General features: G+C 41.6%; 1 protein-coding gene across 1 annotated transcript in view; it reads left to right on the top strand.

The window, feature by feature from the left end:
* The window catches only part of LOC149244723 (DEAD-box ATP-dependent RNA helicase 22-like), a 283,017-nt gene that overhangs the window by 171,193 nt on the left and 92,452 nt on the right, over window positions 1-19,372 (top strand). Inside the window, 1 exon segment of the mRNA XM_089374971.1 lies at window positions 82-130. Coding sequence (XP_089231097.1) covers window positions 82-130 — 49 coding nt within the window.

The following is a 19,372-nucleotide window of genomic DNA, read 5'->3' as shown; positions in this document are numbered from 1 at the left end:
TAAGTGGATGATGGTAATGATCTACTTTGTGAAGCTTGATTTTTGTATGGCTGTCTAATGCTCTAATTTCCATTTGTCCAGGAAGGAGCTTTCAGCAGGAAAAGAAGTTTTAGAAATAAGCTCAAGAAGGGTATCTATATTTCGATTTATATTAGCATTTTCCTACATGCAAATGCTCATACATGTTTCATATTCTCCTTGTTTATGTTCTAGTTTCTACTTCTGGATCAGTTAAAAAACATAAAATGCATCTTGGGATGTTGTGGTTTGTATTCTGCAGAATATGATTGATAGCTTTTGTTGGAGCCCAAGTGTGAACTTGGGTTACTTAGGAAATTTCATGGCATGTAAATGTAAAATGCATAGATAAATGAGAAGGAAATGAGATGAAATTGAAATGGAAAGTGCATGTATGAGGGAGGGAAAAGTAGTTAGAGGTATTTTAGTAAAAACATTAAAATATTCCTTTCATGATTTTAGGGTTAGGGGTTTTATATTGGGAACCGAGCGAGGATATTGGGGGCAGTCTTTTGTGTCTCTCGAGAGTGATGTAGAGGGCTGTCTTTGGAGTGCGGGTGAAGCTTGGAGAGGCTGCGGAGGGGTGGCTGCATATTTTGATGTAAATCCTTGTTTGTGTTAATGTGAATCTGGATTCTTGTGTTGGGTATATTTGCAACAGAGTTTTCGTGTTTAATTTTCAGTTCAGTGAGTTTATTTTCTGCACTTGTGTTTGTTTGTGTTAGTTTTTGTAGCATTGAATGTGTTCTATCCAAAGAATTTTGTAGAGAGGCTAGAATACACGAGAACTCCAAAACCCAGAAATCATTTCTGGAAATTCCGCCTAGGAGTGTCTCAATTAGATTATTAACCAATTTTTAAATATTTCCTAAGTCTAAACTTAGGGAATATGGTTAATAAATCAATATTAATTGAGATAAGGTGCGAATCATCTAGAAACTCACAAGAATCGACCCAGAAATGATCCTATCCATTGATTAAGTTTTAATCTTGGCTGTTGGTGCTCCGACAGTGGATTATAAAAGAAAGTCGATGTGGTGATGGAGATCATCTAGGGTAGATACTCAGTTGCCCAGACAATTCGATTTTCTCAGTAGCAGCAACTCAGCAGAGAAGATAGAGCCAGAGGGTGAGTAGCAGGTGGAGTAGGAGAGCAACAACATTCCGAGAGAGAGTTTTCAGCTCCCAGAAGAGCCAAAGGAAGAAAGGCCGAAATATTCACAGGGCCAGCGTAGGGACTGCGTAGAGGTTGATGCAGGCCTCTCATGCAGAGGTTGGGGAAGCTATTTCGAAGGCAGAAAATAACTGTGGGGTGAGAGAAAATTCTCACAATATTTTTGCCAGTGTTTTCTTCATATTAGATTGCCAGTTGGGCATCTAAATTATTGTACTCAGATTTGTTGCTAAACATTAATAATAAAACCCTCATCTGCTGCACCGGTTTTCCCAAGTTGGGTTTTTCTAGGGACAATTGTCCAAAAATAACTATGTCAATTTTATTGTGTGTGTGCTAGAATTTCTCAGTTTCTAGTATTTTATTTTCTATAGTATTTATATCGTGAAAATTGCAGCTGTGATTTTATTCGTAATTTACCGTAATAAATAAACTGCAGAATTAATTTCTAAGTTAGAAGAATAATCTCCAGTAGCTGCAATAGATAGAGTTTTCACATGGTATCAAATCTTAATTGATTAGCTAGGAAGCTCAGAGGCAGAAAAAGGAATTTCGTTGTTCAGAGGAAGCAACAGATCGAAATTCCCAGAGAGGCTATGCAGAGCCCAGTTTAGGGAATCCGAGTTGCTATGGCAGCGGTTCGATTTCTTCAGTTGAGAGGAGGCAGGAAAATCGAATTGCCCAGTTAGTGATTCCAACAGTCAAAGGGAGTAGTTGCAACTCAGTTTTTCCGTTGAGCAAAATACTGGTTGGACGCAGAAAAGTTTTACTGCAGGCTGCAGAATTCGCATCGGGAGGAAAAGAGAAATAACACACTAAATTTGTTCCAGTTTAGCCATGGATAGAAGTAACATTCAGGAGACTTCAGATTTGTCTTCTAGATTGGAAGACGAATTTGCTTTCTTAGCAGGATCAACTTCACAGGGAGTTTGGTACATAGACAGTGGAGCTTCAACTCACATGACAGGGGTTAGAGAATATTTCTCTAGCTACAAAGAGGAGCAGATGGATTTCCAAATTACTATGGGAAACAGAATGAAATGTACTTCAGCAAGGAGAGGTACCATAGATTTTCAGGGGGAGTCAGGAGCAAGCACCAATGCTTCAGATGTATTGCATGTGCCAGGATTGGGTATGAACCTGATTTCAATATCCCAATTACAAGATAAAGGGTACGATGTTCACTTCGTAGGGAAGAAAGTGTATGTCAAGCACCCGAGCTGGAAGAAAGTAAGATAGATTGGAGTTCGAAGTAATAGGTTGTACCGATTACAAATCGATTCTCCAATGGCACTGATAGGCAGCAACAATAGCAGTGGGAAGGAGCTGAATGAATTATGGCACAGAAGAATGGGACATCTACATCATGGAGCACTCAGGATGCTCAAGGAAACTGTAATAGGGGTTCCTGAACTAGGGATTGAACACGATGATGTGTGTAGAGGGTGCTTAGTTGGGAAGTATTCTAAGGCGGCATTTCCAAGGAGTGATAGCAGAGTTGATGGCATGTTAGGACTTATACACTCAGATATTTGTGGCCCGATGTCCACTAGAGCTCTCAGCGTTGTCGAGTATTTCGTCACCTTTATTGATGATCATTCCAGGAAATCCTGGATCTACTTCTTGAAGACCAAGGATGAGGTCTTCAATCATTTCAGAGAGTTTAAAGCTCTTGTGTAGAATGCGACAGGGAAGAAGATCAAGGTACTTCACTCAGATAATGGTGGAGAGTATATTGATAAAGACTTCACAGATTTCTGTGCGAAGGAAGGCATCAAGAAAGAATGGACAACTCCATATAATCCATAGCAGAATGGTGTAGTAAAGCAGAAAAACAGAATCATTGTTCGAGCTGCAAAGGTTATGTTATATGACCAGGATGTACCCAGATTTCTTTGGGCAGAAGCATGTAACATGACAGTGTATATTCAGAATAGAACTTCTCATAGAGCATTGGGGAAGAAAACGCCAGGAGTCTTCATGGGGAAGAAGCTTGAAGTTAGCCACCTCAGAATTTTTGGCAGCGTTTCTTATTGTCACGTGCCAGATGATAAAAGGACCAAATTGGATCAAACTTCAGAGAAGGGGTTTTCTGTTGGGTACAGTGAAACCTCAAAGGCATTCAGAATCTACATTCCTACCAATAGGAACATAGTAGTAAGACGAGATGTGAAGTTCATGGAGGACCGAGCTTTCAAGAGTTCTCGAGAGATACCTACCAGTGATCAGAATTAGTCAGCAGAACCTCCTTTAGTCCAGCAACAGAGGTAGCCACAGGTGAAACTAGTGGGACAAGCAAGACAGTCACAAGGATCAAGTACTGTGACTAGTACCAGTATTTCCTCGGTGGTAGGAAATCCAGGGAGTTCTCAGCGGATGGAGCAGTAGAGACAGGATGAGGAGGAGCTAGCAAAACCTCCCACGGCTAGTGGTCGAGCTAGTAGAGAGTTTTGTCAGACATTAAGGGATGTAGAGGAGTTTATTGGGACTCCTAGGATGAGGAAGAAACAACACAGACAACCTGACAGATACCAAGCATTGGTAGCTCAGGTTACAGAACCTTCCAACTTTTAAGAGGCCGCACAACATCAGGTGTGGATAGATGCCATGGTAGAAGAGTATAGCTGTATCATGACGAATGATGTTTGGAAGGTAGTGCCTAGGCCAGAAGACAAATCAGTTGTAGGTTCGAGATGGATCTACAAGATCAAATATGCAGCAAATGGTAATGTGGAAGAGTACATGGCTAGGTTCGTGGCAAAGGGGTATTCACAAAAGGAAGGGATAGATTATGAGGAAACCTTTGCCCCAGTTTCCAGATACACTTCCATCCAATCAGTTATATCTCTTGCAGCTTAGATGGGATTGCAGATTCACTAGATGGACGTCAAGACAACCTTCTTGAACGAGTGATAGAGGAGGAAGTGTACATAGAACATACATAGAACATCTAGAGGGCTTTGAGACTCAGGAGAGTCGCACACATGTGTGCAAATTGAAGAAAGCTCTATACGGGTTGAAGCAGGCTCCCAGGGCATGGTATGGTAGAATTGACACCTACTTGTAGCAAATGGGGTTCGTCAAGAGTGATGTAGATCCCAACCTTTACTATTTGATGGTGGAGGATGAGCCCCTCATTCTAGTTTTGTATGTGGATGATCTATTCTTGACTGGATCATCAGGGCTCATAGAGGATTGCAAGAGGAACTTGGCAACAAAATTTGGCATGAAGGATATGGGGTTGATGCACTATTTCCTAAGATTGGAGGTGTGGCAGAAGGATGGGGAGATATTCCTTGGGCAAGGAAGATACGCTATAGATATTCTGAAGAGGTTTGGAATGCGGGATTGCAAACCCATGTCTACACCCATGATTACCAATTGGAAGAAGGCAGATGCATCAACTGACAAGGATGTCGACCCCACCATGTATAGAAAGCTCATTGGGTCTCTCATGTATTTGGTCAACACTAAGCTAGACATTTGCTTCATAGTCAATACCCTTAGTCAGTTCACGGTGAAACCAAAAAGGGTACATTGGACAACAGCGAGGCATATTTTGAGATACATTCGAGGCACAATCGAGTATGGGTTGAAATATACTCGAGAGGATGACGTCAGACTTTGTGGGTACACAAATGCAGATTGGGCAGGCAGTGCAGTGGATAGGAAAAGTACCTCCGGGTACTGCTTCAGTGTTGGAATAGGGATGGTTTCTTGGTGTGGCAGGAAGCAGAAGTCAGTAGCATTGAGCTTTGCAGAAGCAGAGTATATTGCAGCTAGCACATCTATGTGCAAGCTATATGGCTTCAGAAGCTGCTAGTAAGCTTGTTTAGGTAGAGGATGGAGGCAGCCAATGTCTCTTGTGATAATCAAAGTTGCATAAAGCTCTCTGAGAATCCAATGTTTCATGATAGTTCGAAGCACATTGATATACGGTGTCACTTCATTAGAGATTGTGTGCAACGAGGAGCAGTCCAGCTATAGTATGTTCCCATAGAAAAGCAGGTTACAGATATACTCGCGAAAGCTCTAGGGAGAGCCAAGTTCGTCTATTGCAGAGAACAAATGGGTATGGTGAAGAACATGTTTCAGAAGCAGAGACAAGCTATTTTTGATATTGCAAATGTTGCAGTTGCAGTAGCAACAGATGAAGAGGGAGTTGCAGTGCAGATGTAGTGTTGGCAACAGTTTCGTAGAGTCAGTAGCAACACAAATGTAGCGTATATCAGAGTTGTGCAGTAGTTGGTGGGCCACAGCAGCTAGACATTAGCAGTGTGACAAGAGATGATGTAGAGATAGGGTGTTGCTACAGGGGGCAACAACGCTAAAACACATTCCTCGCTAAGAGGGAGTGTTAGTTTTTCTAGCATTGGATGTGTTCTAGCCATGAAATTTTTTAGAGAGGCTAGAATACATGAGATCTCCAAAACCCATAAATCGTATCTGGAAATTCTTCCTAGGAGTGTCTCAATTAAAATATTGACCAATTTTTAAATATTTCGTAAGTCTAAACTTATGGAATATGGTAATTAATCAGGCGTGAATCATTTGGAAACTCACACAGATCGACCCAGAAATGATCCTAGCCTTTGATTAAGTTTTAATCTTGGCCGTTGGTGCTACAACAGTGGATTATAAAAGAAAGTCGATGTGGTGATGGAGATCATCCAGGGCAGATACTCAATTGCCCAGGAAATTCGATTTTCTCAGTAGTAATAGCTCAACAAAGAAGATAGAGCCATAGGGTGAGTAGCAAGTGGAGTAGAAGAGCAGCAGCATTTCGGGAGAAAGTTTTCAGTTCCCGAAAGAGCCGAAGGAAGGAAGGCCGAAATATTCAGAGGACCAGTGTAGGGACTGTGTAGAGGTTGACACAGGCCTCTCACGCAGAAGTTGGGGAAGCTATTTCAGAGGCAGAAAATCACTGTGGGCTGAGAGAAAATGCTCACAATATTTTTGCCAGTGTTTTCTTCAGATTAGATTGCCAGCTGGGCATCTAAATTATTGGTACTAAACATTAATAATAAAACCCTCATCTATTGCACCAGTTTTCCCAAGTTGGGTTTTTCCGGGGTACAATTCATTGGATGCCCAACTGGCTTTCTAATACAGAGAGTCTGGCAAAAGGGTTAGTGAGAGAAACCTTACACTATTATGGGAGATTCGATTTTGATCAGGGGCTTGCTGACTGGCCGCATGCTGCCTTTGCACAACTTCTGCGTCAAACCTACTCAGAACTGCGTCACTCTGGCTGGGATCTACGTCTATCCCTCTGTTGACCTCCCGCTGACTGGAAATTTGATCTCCAGGCCTTCCGGTCCCACGCCCCGACTTCTTGCACTGAATCTCATCTCTCCTAGCTGGAATTTGAACTCCCTCTAAGGCTCTGCATTGCCTCACTGAACTGCTCTTTGCCTTCTCTGCCTTGCACTCCCCGGATTTGGAAAGCTTCCTCCGGTCTACTATCCTTGCCCCTCACTGCAAGAAATCATCTTGATCGATTCTCTAGCAACTGTTGCGTGTTGAAATTTCTAAGTATTACCTGTTAGAAATTTTATCTGTATTCTCTGGTTTATTTCTCCTACTTGTTAATTACAAACAAGTTATTTAAACATATAAATATCGAAATAAACACAATACAATCCCAATCATCTACAGATCAACAACTGAAAAAAATAGCAAACACACAAGTGACACCGTTATTTTTGGACAACTCGTCCCTGGAAAAACCCAACTTGTGAAAACTTTTGCAGCAATTCAAAGGTTTATTTAATTATGTTGTCTATCCTTGAGTACAACTGGGTGCCAATTGGCTCACCTGACAAAGAAAATAATCTGGCAGTAATACCTCTCTATTCGGAAGCAGATATTGAAAAAATTTGCCCCACGAAACCCTCTTCAACAACCTCTGAAGCTCAGCGTCAGCCCAGAACCCTCTGCGTCAGCCCTCTGAGGCACTGCGCAGCCTCTATGGCCCTTTGTGTCACTCCTGCTGCCCTTTGCATGGATGACGCAAGCACTTCTGGCCTCTGTGGAGTCTCTTCTAGCTCTGCGTGGCTCCCTCCGGCTTAGCGTCTACCTCTCTCTGCTTCTACGCTGGTCTCTCGACATTATCTCTATCCAGTACTCACTGCCCCTCGCTGCAAATTGATCATTGATTCAACTTTTCTTAGCAAACCCCGCTCTAGAAAATCGAATGACTGATCACTCTGGTGTATTCTCCAACTGACCCTCAAGCCTCTTCTTATACTTTTCCTGTTGGTCCTTCAACGGCTGAGATTACATCTCTAATCAATGGCTAAGATTAGATTTGGCTTGATCCATGCCATTTGGAAACTTCTAACCCAGTTTTATATTAATACCCATTAATATTTTATTTTTACTAAGTTTAGACTTAGGAACTCCATTAAAAATATTACTTATTTTAATATCTCCTAAAGCAGGTAGAATCTGCCAAACCATTTCTGGGTCTTAGAGATCTCATGTGTTTTAGCCTCCACCAATTTTCATGGCTAGAGCACATCCGATGCTACCCCAAATCAACACTCCCTCTTAGTAAGGACTGTGCTCTAGTAATACTCCAACCTGAGCATCACTCTGATTATACAACACCAGTACCTGTATTGATGCCAGGCCTCCCCGCCCAATATCCTCTGCATTGCTGCATCCTCCACTGCTACCCATGGCCCTGCCACTGCCATTGTTGCATCTGTACGAAAGCTCCCTCTGCATCTGTGTTGTTGCTAGTCCTTTCTCCCAACATTGCATCTGCACTGCAACCCCCTCTCATCATGCTGCATCGTGCTACTATTAACCACTACTGCATTGCAACTCAATTATTGACAAGTAAGCAACTGATCCACCCAACATCTGACATCCATGTTAGGCTAGAAACACTCCCGATGCTGAGGCTCTCTCTGCCGCTATCAAGTGCTCCCTCTACTGCCTCTGCGTTGCTGCAACAACTCCCTGCCGCTCGCACTGTTGCAAACCTCTCTGTGCCATCCTGCACTGTTGCAACCTCCTCTGTGCAATCCTGCACTGTTGCAACCTCCTCTGTGCCTCTCGCATTGTTGCAGCCTGCTAGCTCTACGCTGCCTAGGACTACTGCACTGTAGTACACTGCCGCTTCATCTGCATCCGTATCTATCGACATCCCTAGTCCTACTACTTCTCGCTTCGGGGCTCCCGTAGTAATGATCTAATCCAAGAGTTTGGGTAACTCAAGGATCCTACCCCCCATCGCCTGTAGTTCTCTTGACTACAACTTGATGTCTCCCCACCTCTTCTCTAGAGCTACATGAGCACTCATGGCACAATTGTCATCCTCCTCTACCTCCTTTTCTGCCTTTACTAGCACTGCCTTGGAGTCAGACGCCTCTCCCTTATTCTTCTTCCCGGTACAATGGTTCACATAATGCCCCTGTTCCCCACAGTTGAAGCACTTTATCTTGGAGAGGTCATTTTTCTTCCTCTTCTCCTGCTTCCCCGCAGATGCCAGAGCTGCATCCTCTTCCTCTTCCTGCTCGATCCAGACTCCTTTGTTGCTACTTCCCGTCTTAGACAATCGTCTGATCTCTTCTTGGCGAAGAGCTGCCCACAATTCTTCCCAATCTGGCAGATTTGCCTTGCCCAGAATACTCTGGACAAATGTCTCCCACTGCTCGGAGATTGCATTTAGGGCGGTCCTCATCATCAACTCCTGATCCGGTGTGGCCCCTATGGAAGTCGGCCTCGGATCTCCTTCAATCTGCCGAGGAAGTGATCTATTTGCTCCCCCTTCTGCATATGGTATGACCGCAGTTGATTCTCAAGTAACATCTTCCTCTGCACGGAAGTATGCTGGTAGAACTTCTTCAAGGCATCCAACATTTCCTTTGCCGTCTCCTTCTTGACAATATGTTGGACCACATGATCCTTGACCCCATCAAGGATGATGCATTTCACCTTGCCCATTGCCTCCTCGTACTTTTCATTGTTAGCCGGGTCAACTGGGATAGCCACTATTCTCAAGGCAAAGGCCTTGATGCGATGTCTATCAAGAATGGATAGGATCCTGGCCTTCTAGCAGCTTCCTTGATTGAAAAGATCTTCAATCCCTTGATTTGCTTCATTTCTCATGTCATCACACCATCATCCCATGAATTCCATAAGTTGGATTTCCTAATGAAACACTTGCTTCCTCTCTAGATTAGTGAACCCTTCGATGAGGATTCCTTCAGAGAATCTTGAGGATCTTGCATATCCCTATTTGGCAAATGTTTCCTTTTTGACTTGATGTATGATGAGCCTTGTCCTAGATGACTTCTTCCTTTCCTGCAATGTCCAATGAGGTTCCCAAGAGCTATATCCTTCATGTTTGACTGCCATGGATTTTGTCCTTCATGATTCCCATGGTGATGTCACGAGCTCTTGTTTTTCATGCTTCCATGATGCCACGATGCATCTTATTATCATTGTCATATCTTATAACAGGAGCTTATAATAGGACCCTTTTGTGAGGGATACTATCCCAATCATAGTAGAGATTTGTTACTCCCTCTTTCCTTGGCCTTTTTCTCCAGCTTCCTCCATCTATTCAGTGATATGAGCTTCCATAATTTTAGCTATACCTATTCTACCTTGTTTGAGGACCAAACTTCCCTTTCCTTTTTGCACATGATTTAGTCCTTTACCCTTCAATACCTTTGCCATCAACTTGTCTTTCTCTATTTAGCATAGAGGCCATAAGTTTTCGAATGAGGTAACCTTCTTGTCCCATGGATATTTGTTACCTTGATTATCTGTTAGAACAATGATGATTATCTTCCTTCCTAGATCTTGTAGATGGTACCTTATGAAGATATCCTACATCCTTTGATACCCTTTACTTTCATGTAGATCAGATTTCATGTGACCTTCTTCATTGCACCTTCAGAGAGTGAGTTTTTCTTTGATGTCTCCAATATTGCTATATGAGGGGATCTTTCATAAGTATCCCTTTTCATGAATTCAGAGGAGACCTTTTGATGACTTCAGCTACTTAGAGGACTATGTCTATCCTCTTTCTTCATGCAAGGAATCTTGATGACCCATCCAATTTATAGATGTCCTTGCAATCATGAAGTCATTTAACCAAACTTGATTATAGAATGAAAAGATACTTACTTGTCATGTGAAGATGAAATCTTCACCTTGATTGCTTTGATGATGGTTGAGGAAGATATACAAGGACTTCTTTTTTTGGATGATCTTCTTTCAAATGAGAAAGCCTTTTCTTAATAGAAAAGGTTGCTTGTTTTGATAGGGATGATTTGCTGCTTCCTTAGATGATCTTCTTCTCAGATAAGGAGATGATCCTTGCTTGATTATAACCTTGAAGATGAGAATGCCTTCTTGCCTTCAATATGTTCTGCCTTCTTTTGTAGAGTAGGTCAGGATTGCTTCAATCTTTTCCAAGATGATGAGATCTTCATTTTGAGATCCTTTGAGTTTCATAGCTTTGTAGATATCTTGATGAGAGTCTTGGTGATGTGGAGAGATAAGTTCTTGATGTGGAGTTACCTTGTTGTTGTAGACTGCGTGTTGTAGACTTGATCCTTTAATCTTTGACAAAACCCTTAAACTTGTTTTGATGCCCTTCTTGAAGATTGATCCTTGTATGTCTCTTTTGTTGCCCTTCCTTTGACTTCAACACCTTAGCTCTGATACCATGTTGAAGAATCTAGGGAAAATGTAGTTAATGTGATTCTTCTTAGCATGATAACTATTTGTGAGGTGTTTTCAATTTTTCTTCTTATACCAATCTTCACTTATTATTATTAGAGTGTGTCTTCTTTAGTTCATCAAATAGCTACCAAAACAAAGAGACAAGAACACAAGATGTTGGCATTCTGCCAGGGCCAAAACCTCTCCCTCTTGGAGAGGAAAACCCGCACAAAATTCTTCTTATAGAGATTCCAATTGACGAATACCAAGACCATGACCCTTGACCTATTAGGCCACTCCAAGACCAAGACACCAATCCTCTTTCTTTGTCAATGCTGAGCTCATCATCATTGCTGCACCATTACTGCACCACTTCATTACTGTTGTAACATCTTTGTTGGAGAGCTGCCTTTTGATCCATCGAGAACATGACTATCTCATCATAGCCTTCATCGAGATCATAACCATGATAGTATCATGTTTGCACCTTGACTGAGAATGTGACTGTGTTTATCGTGATTGCATTGAAGTCTTGTATTGATCGAGATCTTACTTGTCATGGCTATGTTGAGAATATATCACTATAGGATTATTGACTTCTTATCATGATTATGCCGAGACTATGTGGGACTGTATATCCCTGTCATACTCATCCGAAAACCATAGAGTCCTCCTAACCGAGGTACTGTACAGCTCCTTCATCTGATATTCCTGTAACCTTGAACTTGACCGAGATATCAGAGAGGTGTTCGAGGATGTCACTATAATTATGACCAAGATTTTAGAGAGTTGTCCGAGGATGTCACTGTAATTTTGACTGAGATTTCAGAGGTACTTTCCTTGACCGAAGTTTCAGAGCTATCCAAAATTGTATGACTATAATTCTGAACTTCACACACCTATTTATAGTTGTTATGTCTCCATAAATAAGTAGACATGTCCATTGAACTGGTGTGTCTCCTTTTTATGAGCCGACTAGACGGTTATATATGTATTGAGGCCGACATGACTGTTCTTTTTCATCGTTTAGCTTGCATACTTTTTCTTGAGCTTGTCTTGGGGGATTGTGCTTCTCTTGGAGGGCTATTTATCAATTCTATAGACTCATATTTTTCTCATGCTCAAGAAGAGCTTCTTAATACATGACATTGACTCTTTGACTTATCCTAAGGCTCTCAATCGGAGCTGCTAATAAATAAACCTCTTGCTCATGAAACCCATGCAGCAAGGCATAATAAATTCATTTTCTTATTAATCATAATTACAATGTCATGAAGACCGAACCTAGTTAAACCTTCTTCAACATGGAGTTCTGAGAGCTGCTAGTCTTTGCGCTGACCCTCTGAAGCCTCTGCGCTGCTGCTGACTCTGCTCTGTGCCAACTGCATCGCTGCCAACTCTGCTCTACACTGCTCAGTCTCTGGCCCTCCTAGCCACTCCAACAGTCACTCCAACACTCCTCTGCACCAACTGACACTGGTCCATCCTGCTTCTACTAATCTGGACTCCTGTAGGAAGGTATTGATCCAAGAGGTGGACTCCTCAAGGATCCTGCCCAACTGCAGTTCTTTCGAACTACAGTTCTAGATCACCTCACCTCTTCCCTGGAGGTATCTGGGCAACCATGATAAACTCTTCTTCAATCTTTGCAGATGCAAACTTCGGATCATGCTTCTCATCCTTGTCCTTCTTCTTGAGAGGACACTGTGTAGCGTAGTGACCAAGTTCACCACACCGGAAGCACTTGATCTTCAAAACATCTTTCTTCTTCTTTCGCTGCTCCTGCTGCCCCTTAGATGCAAGGGTTGCATTTTCTTCTTCCTCCTTTGGCTTTGTTCCACTGCTGCTACTGCTATCAAGTTTGCACTTGACTAAGTCTCTCCTCATCTCTTCCTGTTGAAGAGCGGCCCACACCCCTTCCCAATCTAGCAATCTCTCTCTGCCCAGGATGCTTTGGACAAATACTTTCCATTCTTCTAAAACAGAATTCAGGGCCAACCTCACCATGTCGGTAGGCTGAGGTGTTGACCCCACAGCTGCCAACGAGTCTCGGATTTCCTGAAGCTTCGTTAGGAATGGATCAATGCGTTCCCCTTCCGCATCTGATCTGCGTGGATCTCATCTTCTTCTCCAAGTACATCTTCCGTTGCTCCAAAGATCCTTCGTATAACGTGGCCAATGCTTCCCACATCTGTTGGGAATTATCCTTGCCGACAATGTGACACACTACATGATCCCTCACTCCGTCGAGGATCAACCTCTTAGCCTTCGCCATCTCGGCTTTGTACTTCTTGAGCGGATTTGGATACGCGGTTACAACGACCACACTGTCAACATAGGTTTTGAGATTGTGCTCTTCCAGAAGGCACGAGATCCTCGTCTTCCAAATCACGTAGTTGGATGCACCCTCCAATCGATCCTGATCTTGCAACCCATGACTTGCCATCTCAACCAATGAAATGTCGAATTGCCTCCTCTCTCTCCTTTGCGTTTTGCTGGGCTTGTGAAAATTCCTGAATCTTTACAAACAAAAATCCTACTATACTCACTGGTTTATCATCTCCTACTTGTTATTTCATTCAACAAGTTATTTAATTATAAACAATGATGAAAAACACTACTGCAGACTACATTGACATACAAATCATAAACTGAAACAATAGATGAGACAAACACACAAGGGACACCGTTATTTTTAGACAACATGTCCCTGGAAAAACCCAATGCAGGAAAACTGGTGCTGTAGATAGAGGGTTTGTATTACTAAGCAAGCAAAATCTGAGTACAACATGTTGCCTCTCACACCGGCCAACCTTTCAAAGAAATCACAACAGCAAGAAATACATACGAGGGTTTACCTCGTTCTCCAAGTCACAACTGATCCATTGAGTGGCCTGACTCCGGCAAACACTGCGAAATCCCAACGCAATCACTGCTTGGGCTAGCGTCTTGCCTCTAGGAGACTGTGTCACCCCTTCTGCTGGATCGATTTGCTGGAGGAAGACTGTTGTTCAACCCTCCCAGCTCAGAACCTCGCTTCTCCGACAAAATCTCGGACTTTTGACGAATACTTTGCACTGCCACTGCAAGAGACCCTCTTGGCCTATGTTAGCACTGCATGAGCCCCTTCCTAGGCTGCGTAGGCCTCTGCGCTGCCTCTCTGCCATGTACTCTTTGGCTTAGAACTCTTTCCGATCCAAATCTCTGCTTCTGCGCCTCTCACTGCAACTCAGATCACTTGTTAGGTTTTCTTAGCAAACCACGGCCCAGAAAAATCGAACAGAGTGATCAACTCAGTGTCTCCAATTGTCCCTCAAGCCTCCTCTTATACTTTTCCTGTTGATGAATCAACGGTCGAGATTAAGTCCCTAATCAGCGTCTAAGATTAAAATAGATTGATCCTTGTCTCTTAGAAGCTTCTCAGCCATATTTTTATTAATACCCATTAATATTTTTATTTTCCTAGTTTAGACTTAGAAACCCCATTAAAAATTGTTGACATTTAATCATCAGGATTGGGTGAATAACTGAAATTGATGTAAATAAATAATAGAAAATATGAATAGTCACCGGGAGATGAAATGAACAGTCTGTCCCTCATGTATATAATAAAGACCAACCTGAATGAATATCAATGAATTGTTTTGAGGAGTTACCTCCTGGTCTGACATGGTATCAGAGCCAGTGCCATTTTTGGCTTCCCTTTGCTTTGTAACTCCCTATTTTGCCTATGTTCTGCCTTTCATGAAAGCGCTGCTCGTCTTGGTTCTGACAGTCTAATAGCGCTGCTCTCTGGCGCTCCCGGCGAGAATATTGCATTGATATGGGCTAAGAGCGCTCCTCTTTCATACCTACGATTTAGGGTAACAGTCTTCACTGCTATGGTCAGTCATCTGCTCATTTCCGCCATCATCTTCTGTGCAATTTTATTCTATTGTTGAAGAATCGATTCATTGCATTGAGGCAATTTTTGCTATGTTGAATGGTGTGCTGTGGTTAGTAAATTGAAGCCAAAGGTGGTGTGATGCGGTTGCTTCCTGGCTTCACACGTTGCCCATACCAGTCTGCTCCCGCTCCCACTCTCAATTTTTTACATTTCACTCTATTATGATAGCTCAACCGCCTCTGTGCAAACACTACAGCGACCATACTGTCCACTTACCACCGCCTCTGCACAAACATTATTGCTCCGGGCACATCAAGAACACTCTGCCCTTGGCGCTGTCTATGGGAAACATTGTGGTTTTACATTGTTTTGAATCTGCATACCTCCACTTAGCCAATTCCATCCTGCATGCTGTAGCCAACATGCGGCCATTTTCTGAATCCGCATACCTCAATTTTATGAATGCGCACTATGGTATCTTTTGAGTTCTGCATGTGTTGGCTCATATTCATCTTTGTGTGCTCAAACTTCTCCTATAAAATCTGGAAATTGTGTGTTATTTCTTTGAAAGTCGATTGTTGTTCTAAGTAATGCATTGAAGTAGTGTTGAATAGTCTTGAAGAATGCAACTCCTGGTGCATTGTTCATTTTTATTGGGTTGGTTGAACGATGGACGTGTATGCCTATTGTGAAGCTGTTGCATCCACTAAAAAAATCCTTCCAATTTTCACTGCAATTGGTCGATTAACACTTGAGTTTGAGCCAGGCTAGAGCGATGGGAAAGTGATATTCGTTAAACTGTGGATATGGTGTTGCATTCTGCATTGACTGTATTCAAATATTGTTGTCGTTTGGTATGTCCTTTTTTAATGGTCAAAATCCATTAACAACACATACGTTGAAGCATTCGATGGTCAATGGCATGTGTTCTAGGGGATACAATACCACATAATACCTCTGTCTCCATATATCATATATCAGAATCAATTTTTTAGCAGCAAAAGTTTTTTTTTTCTCCACAAAAACACATTTTTTTTGCCAGCAGAAGTATTTTTACAGTACTCAGATTTTACAATGCATTCAATCATATCTATTGTGGGAGTAGTTCTCACTGGCAAGGAGAACTATCCTGAATGGTCTCGGGAGATACAACACACCCTCATTTTCAATGAGTTGTGGAAAGGAGTATTTGTTGGAGACGGAGACAAAGAGCCAGAACAACTTACCTCAGACAAAGAGTTCGCCATTTGGGAAAATAAGAACAACAAAGCCTATGCATTAATTGCAACATCTGTAAGTGAAGAGGTGAGTCGCCATATTTCGCCATTTTCAACTGCGTTCGAAGCCTTACAAAAGCTGAAAGAACTCTGTGACTTACATTCTGCACTTGAAGTTGTTCAACTCATGATTAAACTCTTCGCTCTTGAATTACAAAATAATGATCCTCTTGCTCTTGCATCCGAAGTAAAATCTACAATGCATGATATCAAAGCCACTAAGGTTGAATTTGATATTCCTCTTATTGCTTTTCTCAAGGTAGTTTATCCTATTTACTCCAATTATCTTGAGTCATTGCAAGCAAATGGAAATCTCAAAGATATTACCTTTGACTCTCTTGTGAAAAATTTGCTGAAAGAGAGAAAGCTTTTGGAAAGAAGACAACGCCTGAATCTTCTGAAGAAGCTGTGTGCCTTGCTCATAAAGAAAAGAATCTTGCCCAAGATTCTTCTAGAGAAAGAGGAGATCGAAGAGGAAGAGGAAGATATTTTAGAGGCAGGGGGGTAGACACTCTCAAGGAGAAAAGTCAGATTTGCACTGCATACGCTGCAGAAGAAATGGATCACATGGTGCCTCTACATGCAGGTTACCTTGGGACAAACTTGAGCAGCAAAGAAACCAATAGAAAGGTAAAACTAATGACACAGAGAAAAGTAAAGCACCTGAATCCGCTCATTATGTTGTGGCACTTGCTTCTTGGAAAAATGATTGGTTGCTTGATTCAGGAGCAACTTGCCACATGACTCATAGAAAAGATATTTTGAAGAATTTACTAACAATGTTGATGGAGCAGTATACTTTGCAGACCAATCAAAACTCAAGCCATCAGGGCTTGGCACAATCAGGCTCAAATTGTCTGGTCTTCCAGACTTTCTTCTGCATCATGTTCTATATCTCCCACAGCTGAAGAGAAACTTGCTATCCTTGGTCCACATCTGCCAGCAAGGTCACTCCATTTATATGTTTGATGGCAAGCTTGAGGTGAGAAAAGCATTTGACCACTCACTTGTCATGAGGGGGATAGAAGAAGAAAGGCTTCTCAAGCTGCAGGGTACCTCTGCTCGTGCACAACATTTTTCATACAACTCTCATTATGAAGAAGGTACACTTCCATCAAGTTTATTATGGCATGCTAGATTTGGACATTTGAACTATGACAACCTCCACTTGTTGAAGAAAAATGGTGTTGCTAGTTTGCCTACAATTCCTAGGAAACTTAAGCAATGTGATGTTTGTATTCTAGGAAAGCATAGCAAACAGTCTTTTCATGATTCACATTCAAGAGCATATAGAAAACTTGAACTCATTCATTCAGATTTATGTGGTCCAATGCTTGTTCCTTCTGCAATTGGAAATAAATATATGATGACATTTATTGATGACTACACCAGAATATGTTGGGTTTATTTATTGAAGAACAAATCTGATGCTTTTCAAACATTCAAGAACTTTCATACATGGATTGAAAATGATGCACAACCTCATATTCGCTCTATTCGCGTTGATAATGGAAAAGAATATACTTCAAATGAATTTGAAAACTATCTTTGCCAACATGGGATCAAACATCAAACAATTGTGCCTTATAATCCCCAACAGAACGGTGTAGCTGAAAGAATGAATAGGACAATCTTAAATATGGTGCGCTCCATGATGATTTTCAAAAATGTAAAATTGATGTTTTGGACTGATGCAGTTCTATGTGCTGTATATATAAAGAATAGATGTCCATCTAATGCTATTAGAAACAAGACTCCGTATGAAATGTGGTATAGGCACATTCCTTCGGTAAAGCATCTCAAGGTCTTTGGTTCCACCTGTTATGCCTTGATACCAAAGATACATAGAAACAAACTTGGTGCAAGAAGTCATAAGTGTATTTTCTTGGGGTATTCAAACACCTCCAAAGCATACTGTCTCTATGATGAAGTCAATAAAAAGTTTGTTGTATCTAGAGATGTAATCTTTCTTGAAACATCCAAAACTGACAATGTTGTTGAGCGACAACTTGATTGCTTGGATAGATTCGCAAATGCAAAATCATTTCAAGAATTTGATAATCAGATTCCACATCTTGAAGGGGGGATTCCTATACTAGATCAACCTGTGGAATCTTCTTTAGAAGCACTCTCTCCCCACATGAAACTCCAACAACGGATGATACTTTAAGTGATGTGATTGATAGAATTGGGAGACTCAATCTTGATTCAGTCCCAAGTCAATCAACGGAGAAGCCTGGACCATCTGAGAAAGGTCCCCCAAAGTGGCTGACAAAGACACTTGAAAGTGTTCACCCTGATGAGGTTGGAAAGACAGTGACTAGAAATTCAAACCGGCAAAATGGAGGTGATGTAGATGACTCTGATTCACCTGTTGATATGGATGTTTCTTATGATTGTGAATTGAATTTGTCTATAGATTTCGAACCAACTTCCTTCAAAGAAGCTGCTTCTCATGATGAATGGAAAGAAGCGATGCAAAAGGAGTATGATGCACTGATAAAGAATGGCACTTGGAAGCTGGTTGATCCTCCATTAGGAACCAAACCAATTGGCTGCAAGTGGGTCTACATGAACAAGTATAAAGCTGATGGCTCACTTGACAAACACAAAGCCAGGCTTGTGGCAAAAGGTTTTGCACAAAAGGAAGGGGTCGATTATGAGGGGACTTTTGTCCCCACAGCAAAATGGGCTACCATCCGGACACTCTTTGCCCTAGTAGCTCAGAACGGTTGGAAAGTCCATCAAATGGATGTAAAAATTGCATTCTTGAATGGAGATCTAAAAGAAAATGTTTTTATGTCCTAGCCTGAAGGATTCGTTGTGAAAGGACATGAGCGTAAAGAATGAAAACTTGTAAAATCCTTGTATGGCCTCAAACAAGCACCGCGAGCCTGGTATGAAAAACTAATTGAGCATCTTCTGAAACTCAATTTCAAACATTATGATATTGATGATGCAACTTTATTTGTCAAGAAAGTTGGCAAAACAATTGTATATCTTGTGGTATATGTAGATGATCTTTTGATGATAGGGAACAATGAAAGCTGCATTGCATCCATAAAGAAGGAATTGAGGAAAGGTTTTGAAATGACAGATTTGGGCTATGTTCATTACTATCTTGGTATTGAAGTAACTCAGCATCCAAAGTCCATATTCCTTTCTCAAAAGAAGTACATTGGAGATCTGTTGAACAGGTTTGGCATGACATAATGTAATCCTCTTACTACTCCAATGGAACAAAACATAAAGCTCACATCCATTGAAGGAAAAGAACTTGAAGATGCAACAAAGTATAGACAACTTGTAGGAAGTCTCGACTACCTAACT

Source organism: Pinus tabuliformis, chromosome 8 (assembly GCF_031772625.1).
Source record: "Pinus tabuliformis cultivar Carrire ecotype Pingquan chromosome 8, CPIR1, whole genome shotgun sequence".
NCBI classification, from domain to species: Eukaryota; Viridiplantae; Streptophyta; class Pinopsida; order Pinales; family Pinaceae; genus Pinus; species Pinus tabuliformis.
This window is presented reverse-complemented; position numbering and strand designations above follow the sequence as displayed.